The following is a 22134-nucleotide window of genomic DNA, read 5'->3' on the forward strand; positions in this document are numbered from 1 at the left end:
ATATATTATGTTTATAGTGTGTATGTATGTATGAACACAGTGACGGTTCCGAGATCTCGTCCGACGACTCGCAGCTCCGTGGGGTCGGACCGCAGCAGCGCCGGCTCGCGCTCCTCCGTGCTGAACAACTCCAACGACGATACCACCCTACATACTATAGTCTATGAGAAGGAGTTTGTAAGTACCTATATTAATTCTAATACACGAATTCAAGATTAACCCTGGTAAATAAGTTAAAGAAATATGTTTTGTTTAGGTTATGGTATTTGCAAAACATTTTTTTCTGATTTTCCGAATAATACAGTACTGAGTTAGAAGTCTGTTGGCTAGATAATTTTACCAAAATCATCCCCAGGGCTCCTTTCAGAATTTTTCGCTATTCCTCATAGCTTAGGATATCTATACCCACATGAAAAATTCATCTGTATAGTGTATTTTATTATCTTTGTAATATATAAGGAGTGGAATATCGTTATATATCACAGAAATTAACCTATGTTAACACTACTTTATTTCAGGAACAAGAACTATTAAACGACTCCAGTGAACTACAAGAAACAAGACGCAGCTCGCGAGGGAACATCACTATACCAGAGACACCAGACGGCAGTGATGAGTGAGTACTATACAAATTTCAAATCCTATATTTCTCTATTATTCCATATTTTCTATCGCTGTCTATTCAATTTAGTTGCAATTGCTTTGTTCATTATGTGTACGCAGCTCATGTACAGCTGTCCAATGAATAAATACGCTGATGAAGACCGAATGTATAAATTAGAAATTGTTAATATGAAGTGTCTTCCTGTAAACGTTATACAAATATATGTAAGAATTCTAGTGGGGTCGGCAGACGTCCCACAGACCGCATTTTATGTGGACTTCCTTACCATCTTTTAGAATTGAATAGCGCCACTTATCGAGCCAAAATTATCATATGATTCAAGGTGGAACTAACTAAAATGTCACGATTTCTTATTTAAATCTGTTAGGTGATTTCGGAGATTAGGATGTTTACAAAAATCAAACAAAAATATCACCCAAATTGACAACTTTGTCTATAGATTTTTCAAAATTATGCTTTGGTATAAACCATGTCCTGATTTTCGAAATAATCAACAATCTATTTTTGTCAAGCCGGTTGCGCTCTCATGTGATGCCCTTACATACATGTGGCAACTGATTTTCATTTATATAGATTACAGATGACATGAATAATAATGAATATTAAGGACTGTCCTTGCGTAAGTCTATTCGTCTTATGTGTGAGTGGGGAACGTAGTGAAACAGTGAATATTTGGTTGTGTCCTACGTATCCCGCGACGTATTGTTATGTGCTGTTGTGTTTGTCGCTCACACTCCGTAAAATCGTCTGACACACAGTCGGCCTCAAGACTTTTTGTTGGAATAAAGATACAAATACAAAAAATATTACAACGTTGATAGACTTTATCCATTGAATACATTGGTAATTAACAGTTTGATCGCTGTTAGCTGTTAGCGTTACAGCTAAATAGGCATTATCGGATGACGAATTCATTCAACTATCAAAAATCTTCATTCCCAGGTCTGAACCAGAACCAGAACCGGCGCCAAAAGGAAAACGGAAGGGGAAGAAATAAACAATATTTAGTTGATTAATATTTAATAAAACTACTTAATAGCATACATGTTTTATTCATCTAGAATAATACCTCTGGTTTCCCACTGGCACGTCGTTCTTCTGCCAGCTTTGAGTGTATGTGTATGGCTTACTGCTGCTTTGGTCCCAGTTGTGCCAGTTTTTGTCCCACGGCTTCCATCTTTGGTCCCAGCGCTGGTTTTTCGTCTGGTTTTCTGGAGATTTATCTTCTTTGCGAGGTTGATAGCTGCCGTGATTATGCCACCTGAAAAGATTTTCACTTCAATTTTGTGGCACCATGGTTTTAAACCAGTAAGTTATGTGTTTAATTTCCATTGTTTAGCACGATTTGAAGGACCTCGTTTCGCCAGGGAGGTTGAAGTTAGGCTGCTAGAAAGAATTGTGACGATCTTTAACTTTACGATTAAAACCTGACTTCAATACGGGTTTAAATTTTGCCGTATAACGGACTTACCTGTTAGCATCATTGCCAGCGTAACTCGAGCTGGTCGAGCCTGTACCGAATCGATTCCCAAGAGTGGTCGGCCTGTTCTTGGCTGTTTGGTACCGTATCATGGCGAATTCCGCACCTCGTTCTGCCACCATTATAACTGGCGCCATTGTATTGCCTGTAAATTATATCGATATTGATAACCCTTCATTATAGTCAATAAAAACTAAAATCGATAAACGAGCTTAATCGATAACTTCGCATCGATTGTGCGAATAACCTAATGTGAAATCATCTGTGTGTGTTAAACTTTATGCTGATTGGTCTAAATATCGATACGAAGCCAACGATTGGAATCCGTTTAGTAATCTTAGCCGACAACTTTGAACAAAATGAGTTTATGGTCTATTAGATGAGTTAATTATAATGAAACTTACCCGATGGGACGGTTGGTATAACGGACGCATCAGCCACGCGTAGGCCTTAAACAAGAAATTGTAATACTGAGATTATTTATTGAAACGAATACAGGTAGAAATAAAACTGATTGAGTTGAGTTTAGGTCTCAACTTCTATAATGATGCGCTTTTCACCCATTCTATGTAGAAATAGTTAAACATAATTAATAAAAAAATCTGTATGTCATAATAATTGACGAAATCTAGGGCAGAATTTTTAATAATGTGCCCTTGACACCGGGTATTTTAATTTACTATCAATTATGTTAGACGGCCAAATTGTCACCCAAAAACATAATATAACCGCTATAAAAAGACTTTAATCGCCTTTTAATTTGTGTTAATGATTTAATACATTCCAATTGTAATATGAATGATATATTTGGTTTTATATCCTACTGGCATAGATTTTTAACATACTGGCTCAGACATACTGGCCTTAAAATTCTTTGCTTCAAAAAATACATTGATAACCTCCTTTTTGTAAACCCTCCTAATAGATGTCTCTACTGTACTAAGAATGTTTTATACAGTTCTATATAATTCAAAAGAAATTGCAAAAGATTCTACTGTACACAAGTTCTAACTGATTATCAAAAATCGTACCTTCAATGCCATGAACTCGTAGTTGCATATCCACAACAGCCATGGGATCACTGTCGGGTCCCATCTTGCACGTGCCGACCTGATGGTTCTCCGGAGCGGTGTGATACTTTGCCAGGCATTTGAAGTACTCGTCTGTCGGATTCGGACCTCCTCCGGGACAATCTTTGCCGTATCCTTCAGTTGGTACCATGCCGTATTTTTCTCGAAGTATCTGCAAATTAAATTGTTTTTAATTCTATTAAAGTATTCACTTGTCGCACCCGGATTATAAGTATGGAAATGAATCAAACACAAACGTCATAGTGACGTGTGCGGAGCCTAGGCGGTTGAGAGTGGATAGTGCGTATAATCATTCCCAAAATGTCGAGATTCAGTCTACTTTCACTATTTGATTATTCTGATAAGCCCAGGAACTGTGCTGTTTGCCTGTGAAGTAAATAATTACCTAATCATCATAAGTGCTATTTCGCGCCAGTTACTTGCTGTTGTCCACAATGAGTGATCAAGAATATAGCGATCATCAGACATACTTATATTCTGATTGAAAATTCAGCCCTACAAGCACGTCCTAAAAATCTTGGCGTAGAATCGAAATGTAATAAGAACTTGTTGACAGTTGGCGCTCATCTAATCAAGCAGTTTGCTGATTTCCTGGTTCAGTTTTAAAATAACTTACCGTGGTGTTAGAAAGCCTGTACGCAATCCGAGCGGCGTCGACGAGCACGTTTAGTTCGTGTTCGTCTAAGAAGTAGTTGGGCTGCATGAGGGGCGGCGCCGTCGGATCCACTGACTGCAAAGTCAGATAACCTCTACTGCGCGGCTGCAGGGCCACCGCGGATATACTGAAGAAAAAATTTGTTCTTTCAATTTCCCATTATCAAGTAGTTGGCAACATTTACGATATTATTTAATTATAATATGGTATGCATAATGTATAGGATAAACATATTTACGTGATGTGTCGCCGTTCCGTGATCTTTTCGATATCAATTTCTTCGGGAACGGTGGCGTCTCCACACGAAGCGTAGTAACCACCGAAGAAGAACTGAATGTCTGGATGGCGACCTCCTGCCGCTGCCAGGCGGGAGTTTACTATACCCGTTAACTGTAATTATAAAGAGAGATCGGATATATTTATTAATATTAATGAAATATGGTTAACCCTTAAGATAAAAGTATGAGATTAGAAAGTGGCTATTAATCGTCGATGAAACGACGCGCTAGCTTGCTCGCGGCTTAGTCTGCGTGAAACGGATGTTTTTAAAAAAAAATGCTTGCGGTCTACTCCGCCATATACAATATGTACCAATTGTCGACGTTTGCACAAATTAAAATACACTCTTATTTACAGGTACATAGGGTTTGAAAGACGATAAACTCACTTGAGACATCCCCGTAGAAGACAAAGGCCCTTCCCGATTAAGCACGTATTGCGTAGCAGTCTCCCAGTTCAGCTGCGGCACATCAGGCTCCTTCATCAACGTAAAGTCCAGTTGCACTCCCACGTGATTATGTAGGTTCTGTCCTACCCCGGGCAAATCCTTGATTGTAGGGATGTTGAACTTATCCAGGGTTTCTTTTGGTCCAACACCGGATAGCAGAAGGATCTGTGGTGAGTTCAATGCTCCTCCTGCTAAGATGACCTGGAAATAAATTTCTAAATGAGTATGGTGATATGATAAGGCTTTTTTTAGGAAGGGTGGCTATAAGTTTGTAAGTGGGATAACCCTTAAATCAAATTTTCTATCTCTTCGTTATTTTAATAAATTGAGTTGAATGTTGGAACACTAACCTAACTATAAAATATCCGCTCGATAATGCATATATCATTCATAATTTCATACATCTACGTAAAATTTTATTCATTGAATAAATCCTCAACTTTTCCTACCCGTCGTTTGATTACTTTTGAGGGAGAATGGGAGGAATATTTTTAATTCTAAGGGCTGCTTAGGTATAGGTAACTGCATGAATAACTTCCTAATATTTTAGTGACTAGGTACCTCTTTGTTGACACCAACTGTCCTCACTTCCCCGTCCTTAATATATTCCATGGCCTTCACTTTCTTGGTAGTTGGATCAATGATGACCCTCGAACCGAGAGCATTGAAGAGAATATGTAAATTCTCCCGATGTGACGCCGGCCTTAAGTACGCACGTGATGTACTGAATCGAGTGCCTCCACTGAAAAACAAAAATAAATCGGTGAAAACTTGAGTAGATCTACTATTAATGCTCACAGCTTTATTAATGTGTGGGCGGCGGTCAGAAAGTTATTGAAAACTATGTATCAATCAAAGCATGTTTGTGGATAAGTGAAATTAATTTAGGATGTAGAGGCTAATTACAAGCATCAATTTTGATAATGTTTCTGATATTACTGCAAAATTCATGGTATAAAATGTCATCATTAACCAAACAGTCTTTACATTAACGACATTAAAATAACTTCTACGAAACAAGAATCTATATCAATTCTGAATTCGGAGAGTCGTGACGTGCGAAGTCATAGCGTGCTAACAAACGATATTGTTTCTCGCAAAAACAATAGAACATTTGAAATAAAATTGACAAGACAATGAATCTGGAACAATAAATTTTCATGTTTAATCATAAGGGCGATATAATTAAGATAATCTTACTCATTTAACGCCTGCGCTAATGTAAATCCCGTGTTGGTCTCTCCGTTGAGATCGCTGGTCGGTGGGTAGCCCAGTTCGATGGCAGCAGAGACCACGTCGTGAGCGAACTGTGGCGCGTAGCGGAACTGCAAATGAAACAAGGAGATCAATTGAAACTTATCCAAAATGATGAGGAGTAATTGCTTGCTGCTGTTTATTATTTATTTATTTGACACATCTACGACCTTAGTATAACAAGTGAAATATTAAAGTTAGAGTACCTAGTGAAAATTAGTGGTTATAGACAAACATGGTAGCTACCAGCAGGCAAGTGATTATTCGTCAATCCAGCTCTAATATTTTAAGAAAAAGAAATATTAAGTACTTTATATAAAACATACCTTTTGAACCGGCAGCGGCCCGCCTGTATTATGGTACTGTCCAGAAACACCGTTGCCGATCTCCTTATTATCTTCACTCTTTAGGAAGTACGGCAGCACATCGAACCAGGACCAGCCCGCGGCTCCGTTCACCGCCCATCCGTCGTAGTCAGCCGGGGAACCTCGCATGTACATCATGCCGTTGATGACCGAGCAACCACCTTTAAATGATAGAACGGTATAACTAGATATACAGTTTTCCTGAGATCCATAATAGAAGTTATGTGTTTACTGGTGGTAGGTCACTCATATGTAAGAGACCGTAGGGTAGGTACAACCGCAATATCTATTTCTGTTGCCAAGCAGCAGTGTGTAGTCACTGTTGTGTTCCGATTTGAAGGACATTGTAGCCAGTGTAACTACTGGACATAATGAGACTTAACTCATGTCTCAAAATGGCGAGCGCACTGTACCAAACAATACTATGTCATTCAAGGTGTTGGATTGTGTTTCTACTGTTTATGGGCGGTCGTATCGCTTACCATCAGCCGAATGGCAAGCTCGTTTCGTCATTCAAACAGCAATAAAAATAAAGAGTTTCAGATCTATGTGTAGATTATTGGGTTTATTTTAAATTTACCTGAAAATAAAGGCGTAAATGCTTCCTTTAGGTTTTAAATTCTGTAATACCTCTAATGGATTCAACTAATTTACCCTATTTTGATAACGTAAGTACGTATAGTAAATGTTACCGACATAAAATTATCAGTCTTAGAAAATTCTCACGCAAATAATATAGCAAGCTAACAACATAAGTTTACCCAAATTATAACTTAACGGTCCAAATCTAATTTCCCACGAAATATATCATTATCTTGATTCTCTATTATTAAACAAGTACGATTGACGTCATATTGCCTCTGTATCGGCGGATGAGCAATGGGTAATTTCATAATCATACTCATTTTCTCCAGTGGAATGGGTACCTCCGTGAATCTTTACATAATGTAATGATCTGCTTCAGTAGGCTTTCCAATAAAGCGCTCTTATAAATCTGTTATTCATTTGCAGAAATGCCTATGAGCTAATTGATATAATATATTCTAGGGTTGATACTTTTTAAATCGACAAAAGCTGAAGTCTGATTCTCTCAAGAATAATCAAGACGCAACTGTCCTAAGGTTAAATGTGATTATGTCTCATTGTCCTAAGTATTATATATCAAAGCACGTTTAGCCGTTGGTCCTGCGCCTTATCTCTCTCCGATCATGTCTGTTTGCTGTCTCACCGAAGAGAGAAGGAATAGATAATACACCTGTGTATTGCGCTCACACTCGTGGACTATAAGATCTGAGATTGGCCGCCGCGCCGTGGTCTTAATTCGGCTAGGAGGGATTTATTAATTTATGCATGTTATTTCAAATTATATAAATATTACATTCTTATTTTTCATATTATCTTACCCAACATTTTCCCTCTCGGCCAAGAACACACTCCTCCATTTGCTAAGCAAGCCTTCTCTTGCGGCACCGTTTTGTAATTCCAGTCAGTTTCGTTACGGCCCCAGTAAGCTGTCACCCACGCTGGGACTGACGACTGCGTGGGTTCGTCGCCTCCCGCTTCCAGTAACAGAACCTGGAAGATATTTTATTGTCGACTATCATCACATTGACAAATATTTGTTTAGGTCAGCATAGGTAAGAAAAATTGGCGCCACGCGCCATTTTTTTTAGAAAATATTATATTTGTGAGGAACGGGTTAAAAATAAAGAAGGTATATCATAATATGGTACAAAACAAAACAAAAAAGTTATTTACATATGCACATTACATATTGGAAGTTATTGAATCTTCGCTTCATAATGAAAATTCTGCACAATGCAAATGCAAAAACATTAATAATTTATGTTCTTATAATTTTGTTTTAATTTGTGTAAGTTAAGAGCATACTACATATTTCAATTCAAATATTCTTTTAAGGAAATTTACCTTAAAATTAATTGAAATTATAGCGTAAATACAAAAAGCTAAAAAATAAAATTTATAAATTACTAAAATATGTATACGAAAAAGGTATACTTAACAAAATTATATTTTTTATTACCCAGCAACATATAAAATTTTGTTACTTATGAAATAGTAAGTAAGTGAAGTTCTTAAAAAAATCTTTTGTACTCTATAATTTATTCAAAGGCATCGCCCGTTTTTGCAGTTATAACAAACCAGTTTCGAGGAAACCACAAAACGATGACGAGCCCAGTTTTATATATTTGTCCGTTAACGCTATGACCAAATAATATTTCCCATTTTTTTTCTACGAAGCATTTGTAATGGATATCTGCAGAAACAGATTAATAAAACATAATCGTGTAAATACACGGAAATACCACCTTTGAGTAAACGTTACTTTGTCAGGTTGATATTACATTGACGAATTTTTTGACTTGAAAATAAAATGTACACTTCATAAGCACTGTGTTAAAGACCCTGCGTTCTCTATACAAATAAATTCAAATATACTTTAAAAAAATAGTAGAAAAAAATAGAGAGTGGTATAAGGTTTGGCAGTAATCACTTACACCTTGGATACTTGTACTAACTCTCTTAACGTCAAAAAATAAAAGAAACCATTTCACAGTAACTTTTCCTAATAATCCACCTATAACATAGCCAAAATTATGAATTTTATCAATTAATAATACCTAGTTAATATTCTATGTACTGCATATAACAGATTACGAAATCTTTATTTCATTCGAAACTATCGGACAAAGTTGGTCTAGAGATATTTTCCTGTGCAGCGTTAGGTCACTCATGACAATATGAGTAAGACGAGTCGAAGCAAATGAATTATACGTAGGTGCTAGGTCCACATAGTACCTAACTACCAGTAGGTAGTCTTTAGATTGAACATTGACGTAGTTGGAGGCGGCAAGCGTGGTCAGCATCCACCCTCGAAACGACTTTGCACACCGCAGAAAAAACCTTGTGTTTATAGACCTCGCGTGGTACAGGCCTTGTGTAGAATTCTGCGTGTTTCTTTTTTTGCTACTACTAGCAACTCCCTCCCTCTCCCCCTACAGAAAATCAGAAGTTACGCTAACGGCCCTCCACATATAAATCGTCTTGGTTAAACCATAACCATATTATAGATTTCTTAATATGTCAATTTAGCAAATGGAGTTATAATGTGTACGAATATATTATTAAGATAACTAAATGCTGACCGACATTAAGTCATTATTCATTCATGACATTATTTTATTAAGTAAAGATGAAGTCGTCAAGGGAACGTTCACTATCTGGAAATAAATTAATAATCTTTAAACGTATATTTATTAAGAATTCATGTAGCGGAGTTTGCATGTTAATCTAAAAAACAGAGCTATAATGTTATGTATACAAAACAACCAGGAGATGATGAGTGCCTGTCGGTAGCAAAGCTATATCCGGAACGTTTTTTTTTTTGTTTCAGCCAATTTGATAATAGGTTCGTGTCTTAAGTATTTTTGATTACCAAATAAAAAAAAATGTGCAAGATATAGTGCAATACCGATAAAACACTATGATTTTTTTTTTATATATTGTAAATAATTGTTTTAATTATATAGTCCTATAATGTTTTGTGATAACATTTTATGGTATTTTATTTATGACATGTGATTTACGATATGATGATGTTACTTCTTAATGTATTTTTTTTATGATTATTTAGCGGTCGATTTTTATTTTTAATTAAATATAAAAAATATGTTTATTTGTGATTTACTATTTCATTATTCTTTGTAGGGCAATTTTAAATTAGACTAATGCATGCTGTATCTCCTTAGAATTAAAGATACACAAGGTTTGTATATTTATGTTACTTGTACCCAATGAACCATTTATATATTATGTATAATCTTTTTTGGAGATCTTGAATAAATAAATAAATAAAACACTAAATGGAAGCAAAGGTCTATCTATTAAACATTCAATATATACCTATGCATATTTATCCTACAAAATAATATATTTTTATAATATTACACAGATCAAAAATTTCCTTTAAAACTGGCAAAAAATGATCATCCATTCAGAAGACCGCTCGAAAATGGACCCAAGACCTTGTTATCACAATATAAGGAATCACGGATCAAACTGATGCGCATGAGTGGCCGAAAATAATGGGACGCCTTAAACACCGTGTTATCCATGGTTTGGCAAATACGAGCAGACTAACTTATTTGTACAGTTCCAGGATAGATTTCCCTAATATACAATTTGTTACAAAACTTATTTCGTGAGAAAACCAATGATTTGGATTATCAAATAAGTGTAAAGATATTATTTTTAAAGCCAATAGTCTTTTTCATGGTATAAGAGCAATCTTAACATTCAGTAAGAAATTAAGATTGATTTTAGTTAATACACCTAAGTAACAATAAATCTAATTATATTATTATAATAATTCTTGAAATATATTTTATTGTTATTGTATCGTAGGACAAACTATGAATCTTTAAATACTTAGTACTTACCTACCTATCACTGAGATTAATCAAAAATAATCTCACGATGTGACCAACTTAATATCTTCATTGTGCAACAATGCAGTTTGAAAATTTATTATCAAAAGTCAGGGTGAACTTCCACGTGATATTGTCACAGGTCATCACATGGCATGAATTAAAAATCGAATAATAAAATATCCAGTCAGTGGGGCAGTAACGGTATATTATGCGAGGATTGCGGTTAATGCGATATTATACGAAATGTTTACTTCAAGGACATACACAAACGTATTGACATATTGAAATAAAAACCGAATTATACATATTTGGGACGTACAAAAAATATTCTTTTTCTCTTTTTCCTTAAATATAAAGTGCACTGTACAATACTTGTGCCCAATATTTTTATGTTCGTATGAATTAAAAGGTCAATAAACTGGTAAACCGGAATATATGTAAACTATAGCTAGACCAAATAATAAAAGAAACTATTTACGTCTCGATGCAAATAGATTTTAAAAAAATACTTATATCAATCTCACGTGACGAGATGTGGTCAAAAGCATGTAAACATTGTATTATTTTATTAACTCTTTTTATTTTATTAAAATTTTAGTAAGGTTTTGGTCACTGCTGTAATAATTATAATTACGGAATAATTTATAGTGCCTTTGTATATTGTCAAAGCTGTATACCTGTGACTGTCTTGCATTTTTGTATCATTGTATTATTCTCCTATTTTCATGTACGTATGTTGATTGTTGATAGACCATAAAAAAGGAAACCGAATTGGTGTCCATGAATTGTGATAGTCTATCACCTTCTGTGTCACGCATGGTATGATATCCTATCTAGTTACCTTGTAATGTATGGTATCACACTTACCTTCCATTGTGGATTCTCGGAAAGTCTCCCCGCTACCACGGCACCAGCTGTACCACCACCCACTACCACGAAGTCGTAACTCTCGTCCAACACGTCTCTGCTCTCGAATCTATTGCAAGGATCAGCTAAGTCGCATCTGCCGTTGATGAAAGACTCCAGTATGCTCATAAATAGCAAGAACTGGCCACCGCAGGTCCCCGCCATGGACGGCCCTACTTCCTTGATCGGACATGGGCATGCCTGGAAGTAAAATAGTATTAATTATAAATTTTATATGATATATGTATGTACCTATATAAATAAAAGTATTTATATTGATTGAGATGAGAGAAATTGTTTAATTTTTTAACTTGTAAAACTATAATAAAGACATAGGGCAAGTAGAGAGAAGACGTTGTGATTTCATTATGAATTAATATTTTATTGTAGGTATCTGATCTTTAAAATACCGTCAAGTTTAGAGTAGATGCTTAAATTGTATCTAGTATGTATAAAAAGTAGTAAAATTACTTTACTAAACATGATACGCTTCAAGTATCAAAGTAATCGTTAAAGATTTATATTTCATACAAAAAATATTTTTATACCATCATGATCATTGTTTCAGTGATTCCACGTACAGAATCAGAAAAATGCGTGACATAAAAAATTTATATCCTCAGCCTGGTTTGCCGATTCATAACGGTAAAAGGTATATAATCTGGACCTTTGCATATTTTAAGGCCATTAAGCACGAAGTTAATCTCATTCACCAACGTATTTAAAGGAGAAAGTCACCATAAAGTTAATAAGTTAACCGTATACTTATAGGTATATAGATATTTCGATGGATTATACGAAGTCTTGTACCATAAACTTTTTTAATATGAATATTGATTAAACAGTATTTTCAAACGTAAGTATTACTCGAGAAATTTGGCAATTTTATAATTTGCTTTTGTTATTCTGTTTCTTATATGTTCTTAATTATGAGTATTTGTGACTATGACTATTGTTATCGAGAAATCAAGATAAATCGTAGTTCTTGACCTACCCCGCTAAATTTGCCCGTATCCTCGATGCGAATTTTAGAATGCAACTTAGTATCCTGCTCAATCAGCATAACGACATATTTTTGCGATCTATCACTTCCTCATAGGTTGGAGTCTATATTTTAAAATAATTTAACCTTAAGTCTAGGTAATTTTAATCTCTAGTAGTCTATTGAACTAAAGACTGTCTCGTTAATAATCTCGCCTCGCTAGGACTTATGAGTATCGCTTAAATGAATAATGAATGAAAACCTATATGTAGTAAGTAGCTGGCCAGTGCGTGGTACTGCTCTTTCTAAGAGCTTACCCACTAAAATGGACTAAGCGACGAGCGGCACGCCAACATTATCATCACTGCTCTGTGACGGTCGTTCTTCCTATCCTCCCGAATATCTGTCTCGCTCACCCGTCACTGCTGACAGAAAACCGCTCACAGTGTCGCTCGCTGGCTTGGCCTTAAAGAAATTCCTCATCTAACTGCCAATTTCTTACTTTAACAGCAAAGTAGCTTTTCTCATTTCGAACTAGATTTCAAAAGACACGAGTTCTGTCGTAGTAACAATAGATTTTGCTAGTTTTGTACGTTTAGTTAGCAAAAATCGTCGACGAATTAGCGAGGCGAATTTCATACAATAGTATACCACAAAAAGTAGTAATTTTATTCTTTATTTTTTCAAGTGCATCTCATGACCTTGAGTTATGTACAATAACAAAAATATTAATATGTCCGACAAAAACGGTCCATTTGTTTTCTGTATACTTATTTTTTTCTATCTAAGAAGATTAATATTTATCAAATTATCTTTGCTATTGTAAGAAATTAATTTATGTACAGTGTTTGTGATCTTATAAATTACAGGAAATGCAGAGTACCAACAAATTGAACACTTCATAGTTATAGAATCACAATAAACTAAGAATATTTGATACCGATTTTTAAAATAGGAATCAATTCATTCCTCTAAACTAACATGCGATTTTCAAGTTCAGAATAACCTAAAGCTAAGTTAAGACTAGCAAGTTCTTGCAGCAATGTTGACCCTGACAGAAATATTGCAATAAATCTATAAACATCCAACACGCTCTAAGTCCTCACGCACAACGGTCCGACCTACAACAGGTTAAGTGCGCAAAAAGGAGCCCCTCATCATAGAACATGCTCTAAAAGTTGTGAGCAGTTTCAACAAAGAGTTCTATGATTATATAAAGCGGACATCGGGAAGATTGTCACACAAAAATGTTGCGCTCATGCGATGGTTGCTTTATCTACCGTGAAATAGCAAAACACCAATGTAAAATACTTCATACTTTTTCCACAGCGTTATTTACACGTTTTTAATACGCATATTAACATATTTTCTGTGAATATCTTATTTTTGTAAATATCTACAGACGCTGTGACACTATTGTGTCACGCTGTGTTTCTATTGTGACACGGATGTTTCAAATAAGACAACGATTTATTACCAGTTTTATTCTCATGATACTCATGTTCGGTCTATAACTAACTATAAGTTTTATGTATTTGGTTTACAAGGTAAAAATTGCTTGCGGAAGACTACTACTGCAAATTGTCTGTTTATCTCCTGCTTATGATAAGAAAACTCCTTGCAAACAGGAAATTCAATCACAATATTTTCACGCAATTCTAATTGTCAACCAATTTAATCGAGACATAATAATGATATCATGACTGCGTTTACCGTAAACGTAGTTTTTATCGGATTGCTCCAAGAACTTTTTATTGTCAGTAATTATGGTGTGATCAATGAAATCGCGGTCGTGAGCAAACATAAAACTTGATGTTTCCGCGTAAGGCGTGTTCTTCACACTAAATCATGTTATTGCTCTGAAATGTTACTATTGACATTGATATTTGGAAAAGGACGTTGCCAAATGCCAGACTTTTATAAGGAATTTGGTATTGTGGTTTGTAAACGTCTTAAACCCACTTTGGGAGCATAATATATAATCATAATAACTGGTTTCGGTTCTAAAGATTAAGTTTTAATTAAATTATAATCTATTAATTACAATTATTAAACTATTCCGACTGTAGCATTAGAGAAGACGTACAACATATTTTTTCGACGTGGGTGTGGAGCGGATCTCATATTTTATCTGTCAATGTACGCAATCGTCAGAAGGAGCTATAAAGTTAAAAGTTTAAGAAGTGAGTATGACATGTTGTGATTGACAAATTCCTTAGGTAAATATAGAAAAAAAAACAGACTAACAGACAGCATCTAGTATGACGTAGGTAAGCAGTGAAAATGGATTTTTGTATTTTTTGTTTTAGGGACTATAATGATATCAAACGTAGTGTTGGTAATATACATATAAAATATTAATACACAATAATACGTTTTACTATATTTTAAGAAAAGAAAAATACAACTATTTATTATGATGATACCGCACTATCTGTTATGTAATAAATTATAATTGTAATATATATTTTTCTTAATATATGCACAATTTTACGCCTTATATATATAAAGATACATTTACCAATTAGTAAAGGCCATCTTAAGGAAGGAAAGTTGTGCTATTGCGAAAAGCTATCTGTTTTCCTCGTAACATTTAAAAATATATTTGTTATTGACAGGTTCAATAAAACCGTGTGACAGCAATAATTTAAAATATCTAGGACAATACTAATAAATATTTTTTATACAATCAGTAATTAATGGAATTAGTATTTACAACTCCTTTCTATTTTGTCTCCGACTTTCAAATTATTTAACGTGTGTAAAAACGAATCAAATAGAATTAAGTATCAACATTGGTTTAAATGTATTATTATTCTTTTCATTTGAATATCAGTGCATACCTATAAGCACAAAATCACGCGTACCTTCAATGTATCAGGTAGGTATTGTTATCGTGACCATCTTCAATCCCGCATGATAACCTACCTATATAGGTACCTATATTGGTGAAGAGAAAAAATTGTACCACTTAAAAGCACATTGTGCGCAAGGAGTGAGTGAGTGTGAGTTTTGGCATAATTAAAGTTCATATAGATAATAATAATAAAATTTATTTATCAATTACAGGCTGCCTCGGTGGCGTAGTTGTATTACAGTACGACTTTAGTGCTGAGATTTCGGGTTCGATCCCCGGGTCGGGCAAAGTGATATTGAGTATTCAGTGTCAACGTGGCAGTGGCGAAGCGTCCATGCAACCCGATTCCTACCGGCTTCCTTTTTAGATTTATTTTAGTTTGTCTTTTCTGTAAAATTAACAATTTTTTGTTAATTTTGTTTAACTAAGGCAATTTTTTTTTCGTCACGGGTTACCTTTTGAAGAATTTCACCCTTCGCCACTACAACCTGGAGTCTGATATTGTGCTCGATATGGCGATTGGCTCGCCCCCTATAACATTATGGGACGGAATACACACAGCGGAAAATGAGTGCACCATTTGCGCCTCAGCTCACCCCTTCGGGGATAAAAGGTATGAGTGTGTGGTTACTATTTAAAAATACATTAAATTCCGACCCCTGGACGATCAGTAGTTATTAAATATTATGGTGATACTCAGAAGGTAATGCTTGTCAAACAAACTCTAGGTACAAATTAATGCATTAATATATACTTAAACAAAGTTACAGTTTGCCTACAGATACAAGTAAATACAATCCATGATATTGAATACCTATGTACTTAAACAAAATTAAAACTTCAGCTCGAATAGATCGAAGTGTACTTAATATTATAAATATCTATTATTGTTCAATGATAGGTGCAGTGTAGTGTAATGGAGTACGAGTGATAGTGATAGAGATTGTGGGGTCACAGCGAAGACGTCTTCCTACAATCGTTACCGCTAATAGAAAAGCAAAAAAAAACATTCTGATACATAACGTTAGCGTTTACGATTGTAGAAATGCATCTTGGATACGGCCTCTGTACTATATTGTAATTTATACTGTACTTTTTGTAACTGTAAAATGCCTTACCGCTTAATTTCCAGTTATAATTGTATAAGAATAAATTATTTTATTAGTATTATTGGTATATTTTTTAGAAATTCGATCGCACAACATCTAATCGGATATATGGTGTGTACTTAACCGGATGTTTTTTTTAAGTTATCATGAATTTATTACCTATGTGGGAGTATCGAAAAATATATTTTGTGCAACATACCTCCGCTGCCCTTATCATGTTTCAAACGGTCGTATTTTCTCGGACCCTGAAACAAAGTTATTTATTACGGTATCGCATTTTCTTATTTATTTTTTGTTTTGATATTTATTTCCAGATAATAAAAGGTTATAAAATGTCTACACTGAGCATGATCGTTCAGTATGACACACGCACATAAAATCACGCATTATCCCCGAAAGGGTATGCAGAGACGCAACCAGGGCACCCATTTATCGCCAAGTGTGTTTCGACCCATGATGTGATAGGAGGCGAGTCTATCCGTATCGGGCACAAATTCCAGACTCCGGGCTGATACTGAACAGAAAAACCCAAATATCACTTTGCCCGACACGGGATTCGAATCCAGGACCTCAGAACGCTTCAGAGGCAGTCAGTTGTTGCACAATCTAAATAATATGAAGTCGTACCATCGTCCTCTTGGCTTTGAACACTAATTCAAATGCAATTGATAAGAACATCGATTTGTGATTGCCACTGCTTTACATTTACCATGAACATTGTATAAAAATATAATGTAACGGAATTGGTCTCACATATTATTATTCTATTCTCAGCACGTTCACAAACAGTTACTGCTCCACTGTTTTTAGTTTTGGTGCTCCAATACAATCATACGAAACAATATAAAAGATTTTTATTTGTTTTATAATTAAGATTTATTAGTTTTGAATAAAGAATTAAATCAACAGTTATCTTTTATGACTGTTCCTTAATAAATAAATAAAACAATTATCTATTGTTTTCGTAAACGGAAAATATAAACATTTATCATAAATTGGCATTTAGACAAACATAAAATTTTATTCATATGTCAATAAAAAAAAGTAAAAAATAAACATAACTTAATTATTTCGGTAGCTCCTTGAATAAAGATCGTAGTGATCTTTACTATTCCTATAACTTGGAAGTTATGTACTTTACAATTACTATGACCTTAATAACATCGTTTAACGATCAACTACGACCTCATATCTACCACACTATAAACAATAAAATAAAATACCATGACAGCCTCGATGGCATGCGCTGTACCACCAACTCTGAGGTTCTGGATTCTATCTCCTGGGTTCAAATCTCAGTTCGGGCAAGATGATATTGGGTTTTTCTCCTTAGTATTGCTTGCCTCATATTACATCATGAGACGAAATACAAGGCGAAAAGTGGGTGCCCTAGTTATACTTCTGTCGAACCATTCGGGGATGAAGGCGATAAAACATTATCATTATAAAGTGCTTCCAGACAAGTGTATAAACCCCTGAAAAGTTATTATCTGATTTGCGAAAGTATGTCCATGCATAATACAAGTGAGAACATCAGTACACCAATTTAAAAAATAATTGCTTATGCCTTCTTTTTGAATATGTAACGGGGAATAAGTCGACTATGTCAGAACAGGACAGGTTCAACCAAGAAACATAATAATTGTTATATAATATATTTTCAAGACTTAGGTACGGGTTTGTCATTATTTCTATAACTTACAAGCTAAAACTCGTATACATGTTCCTTTGAAAAGATATTAAAATTTTGACTATTTATTTATTTGCGTAGATTATTCAGGAATTTGAAATATATTCTTAATTTGAACATGATTATTTTCAATCGTAGTTTTAAAAACGCAATCAGTAAAATTAACATAAAGAGATTATCCCAAATTTATTATAATAATGCCTTACATTTTGAGTCTTGTTAGTTTTTGTATTAAAATCATTTCGCAGGTACACATAGCGATTACAGAATGGCTACTTATGATTTTATAATTGCACCCGCATCATTATGGTTAACTTTACTACATAGGAATATGTTACTGTTAGATTGCTTTGGTAAAACTCCGTTAGTAATATTGCCGTGCCTATCTGTTTGGTTCGATTCTCGAGTAGGATTCTATGATACTTAGTTTTTCTGCTCAGTATAAAGCCAGGGTCTTAAATTGTGCTCAGTAAATGGTAACAGACTCGCCTTACATAAGACCTCCCATAGCTGGCAAAATGTCGGGTTTAGCAGTCATTTAGAATCTACGGTCTTCGGCCTGATTCAACTTCTCAACAAAATCAAACCATTGAATTATATGGCACTAGATTTTAAGAACATTTTGATTTATCACTTTTTTTTAATGACACAGAAGCCGATGTCCTGTCAATAGATAAACAAAACCAGGTCTTAGAATTCGGACTGAGCTTGTTGAGAGGAACCGGTCGGTATTTCCATGTCAAGAGAAACCAAATACCTAAACACACTAGACTTTTAAAATTAAATCCCAAAATATACAATAAAGAATTATTGGTTTTATCATAGATCGTAAATTAATGTTTTCTGATATAGAATGTTTCTAAAAGCTTTCAATATAAAAATTTACGACTTGAATACAAATCAAGTTAAATATCAGATTAAAACAAAAGAATGTACATTCACGTTACTGGAATTTAATGTTTGTTAATGTAATAATAAACCCTATTTATGTTACAATTCTATTTATTATACTTTATCTCAATTATTTTTTGTCGAATTAAACGTGAGGTGTAAAATTAATTAAATCCTTGATTAAATGCATTAATGCATTGCAAAGTTCCGTTAATCTAGCGCCCCTTAATTGTCTATATTATCAATCATAGTCATTTTAACAAAACATAAAATAGGAAATCATCAAACTACATTAATAAATTGGTGAGCAGAGCTCGTGCTATCAAATAATATATAAAATTAACAAAAATAACAAATGAGACAGAAAAAATCGTAATAACATTTTAAGAAACTATTTCGTAACGTATATTTATTTTGTGCAGTACTCAGTAAACAGTTATTCTTAATAAGTATAAACCATGCTAATCTTACTGAGTAGGTATTTGTGGCACAACGTGATTTTGATGAGTAAACGCAACCTTTAACCTGTCAATATAATGTTAATGAGTAACTTTTTCCTGCGGCTCCGCGCGAGAGAAAGGTTTTCCAACATAAATATTTTCCCGCAATAAAAAGTAGCGTATAGCACTCAGGAGTAATGTAGGTTCCTATTGGAGAAAAAAATACAATAGAAGTTCTGAGTTTCGCGCGTCCAAAAAAACACATGAACTCTTTAGCTTTATATAATAGTATAGATGTAGGTATAATCGACCTACCATGTGAATTGTAATAAAAAAAATATTTCAACAAGTTTATTTTTAATAATTTCTATAATAACACATTTAATTGATATGTGAAGAATATCTAATATTTAGATATTTTTGAACAACTTTATTGACTTTACGGTTTACCTCAACATAACCTCTTTTAAGAATTCTTATAATTAAAATTTATTTATGACTAGGTATAAACTTTAGCATCTATACATATAGTAAAATTGTAAAAGGCGGATGTACGTACATCACCTATAGATAATAAAAAACTCATATGGCAGTCTTCATTTCAGCGAAAGATTTTTGTGTTGTCTGCCCACATGTTTGTACACGTATCACGCAAAAACTAATACATGGAATTGAATGCAGTTTTCACCTATGTATTCGTAGAAGTCTAACTAAAAACATAAGCTCCATTTTAACTCGAAAAAATATAAAGCGGAAATTTATCTCGGAAAAACTTTTTCACGCGGGCGATGCCGCGAGCAAAAGCTAGTAACAATAAATAAATAATATTCCATAGAGCAACCAAACCTGTCTAACATAATCGAATTAAATGTGTTAATTATTTATAAGGTATTTTATGAACTTGTTATAAATAGATAATAAAATATTTTTACTGCAAAATAGGTTAGATAAACAATATAGGTTGATTATATAAAAGTAGTTTTCATATAGCGGAGAGGAGGCACTATTGGACATTCTTTACAAAAATGCATTTATTTTTCCTTCTTAAATATGTGTTATATGTATATAGATTAGAGTACATTATTTAAGAAAAAACTATAAAATGAATATACTTACAGAACAGTTTATTTAAGGCTTTTAAAATTTTATCACTTTTGTCGTGATCTGTCTGTTATATTGTGTCTGTTATCCCCTGTCCTGCCTTACTATGTATTTCTAAACTAAACTACCGTTCTAACGAAAACGTGGTTACGAACTTCGAAACATGTCTTTTGACATATTTATTACTATGTAATTTGTAAGCAAGAAAAAGGTATTCGGAGGTTCCTACAAATGCTATTAAGTACTGTGAGCAAACGGCCATCAACTTGACACTAACTGCAGTTTCTATATAGATATACAATATGGCTCATAGCCACTTATTTCGCGAATAAAATAATTCATATGACATATTTATAAAATATTGTATTAATAATATTGATTAAATTTAGACACAATTAGTATCTTCAAAGCGTAATTTATAAATGATTTTTATATTTATCCTTTTAGTTAAGTCTCTTATACCCTTATATGCATCTGGTAGAACGGTAATTATATTAAAGAACCACTATGTATTTAAAATAAAATTTAAATTACCTTTTTTTTTTAAAAAAAAACTGATTTTTGAAATAATACAAATTCAATCACTATTCCAAATTTAAAAATAAAATTTATAAACAAACCTAAATTTCGTATCACTGTCACAGATAAACACAACACAACCGTAAGTCAATGAGGATGAGTCGCGCACGTGAGAAGACGAGCAAGTGACTACGAGCGCTGCGCCCGCGCAGGTTTTGTATGATGAGCTGAGACGGCTTCGCGACACACATTCTTGAATTCTTCTGAATGATAAAGCAGAAAAACCTCATGGTATGCTGTGATCTAATTTATGCATGTGTGTGTACCTGCATCATATAATATTTTACTGTGTCTAATTTTTAGACTATGAATGGTTTTCTGTTTATCGAAGGTTTTATCACACATGTAAGTAGTTAAAAAATATATATTATTATAGATAAAAAAATCACTAGTAATGAAATAAACATAGTAAACTTTAGAAGCGTCTTAAAATAAATATTTTTACTTTAGTGCAATGATCTATCAAGATCAATAGTACAACTGTGTTTTTACTGTCAATGGCCTGTCTTTCGCGGAGCTAAACCAATTTCTTTAGCGCTCGATTTTTTTCCAATTTGTTTTGCTTTCTGCGCTGGAAATGCACACTTATATTTTATTGATAGTCAATTTTGTTACCAAAGCTTCAATTAAACGTAGCAAATTTCTTGAGGCGAGTCTCGCCTGTCAACGCGGGCAAGAATTGCTTCGCCATTGTAATAGACGGATTATTATTTGGAAAGCGCATTTTTTTTGTATTTATAAGAATCGCACGTGCAAGGCAAAAAAATTGCTCAGGGTAATTGAGGCTTAAATTTTGCTCGTGATACAATTTTTATGTTTCTCTTATATAGAAATCCTAGAAATCCAAAAATATTTCCAATTAAAACGACAATAATTTTATTTAAGTTTCCATTTCTAAAGAATAAAATTCTTTTTTAAATTACTTTTTGGT

The 22134-nt window shown here is 33.9% G+C and overlaps 2 protein-coding genes across 3 annotated transcripts in view; one reads left to right on the top strand and one right to left on the bottom strand.

Moving 5' to 3' along the window:
• Positions 1-1666, top strand: part of LOC115441340 (condensin complex subunit 3) — a 15962-nt gene extending 14296 nt beyond the window's left edge. Inside the window, exons 26-28 of the mRNA XM_030166097.2 lie at positions 41-177; positions 519-616; positions 1568-1666. Coding sequence (XP_030021957.1) covers positions 41-177; positions 519-616; positions 1568-1622 — 290 coding nt within the window. The 3' untranslated portion in view covers positions 1623-1666. The remainder of the gene's footprint in view (positions 1-40; positions 178-518; positions 617-1567) is intronic.
• LOC115441341 (glucose dehydrogenase [FAD, quinone]) lies at positions 1629-21348 on the bottom strand. 2 transcript variants are annotated; one of them, XM_030166098.2, is made up of 14 exons: positions 21245-21348; positions 16702-16747; positions 11516-11755; positions 7601-7772; positions 6159-6358; positions 5779-5903; positions 5140-5320; positions 4519-4779; positions 4090-4241; positions 3813-3978; positions 3137-3347; positions 2510-2554; positions 2097-2250; positions 1629-1886 (listed from the first exon to the last, which is right to left on the bottom strand). In XM_030166098.2, exons 2-14 carry the CDS (start codon positions 16717-16719, stop codon positions 1679-1681), a joined length of 2133 nt encoding a protein of 710 aa, XP_030021958.1. In that variant the 5' UTR covers positions 16720-16747; positions 21245-21348; the 3' UTR covers positions 1629-1678. The 2 variants fall into 2 exon arrangements, with proteins under 2 accessions (XP_030021958.1, XP_037292743.1); XM_037436846.1 differs by lacking the exon at positions 21245-21348 and adding an exon at positions 20640-20783.
• Positions 21349-22134: the final 786 nt, after the last annotated feature.

Source organism: Manduca sexta, chromosome 9 (assembly GCF_014839805.1).
Source record: "Manduca sexta isolate Smith_Timp_Sample1 chromosome 9, JHU_Msex_v1.0, whole genome shotgun sequence".
Classification (NCBI taxonomy): domain Eukaryota; kingdom Metazoa; phylum Arthropoda; class Insecta; order Lepidoptera; family Sphingidae; genus Manduca; species Manduca sexta.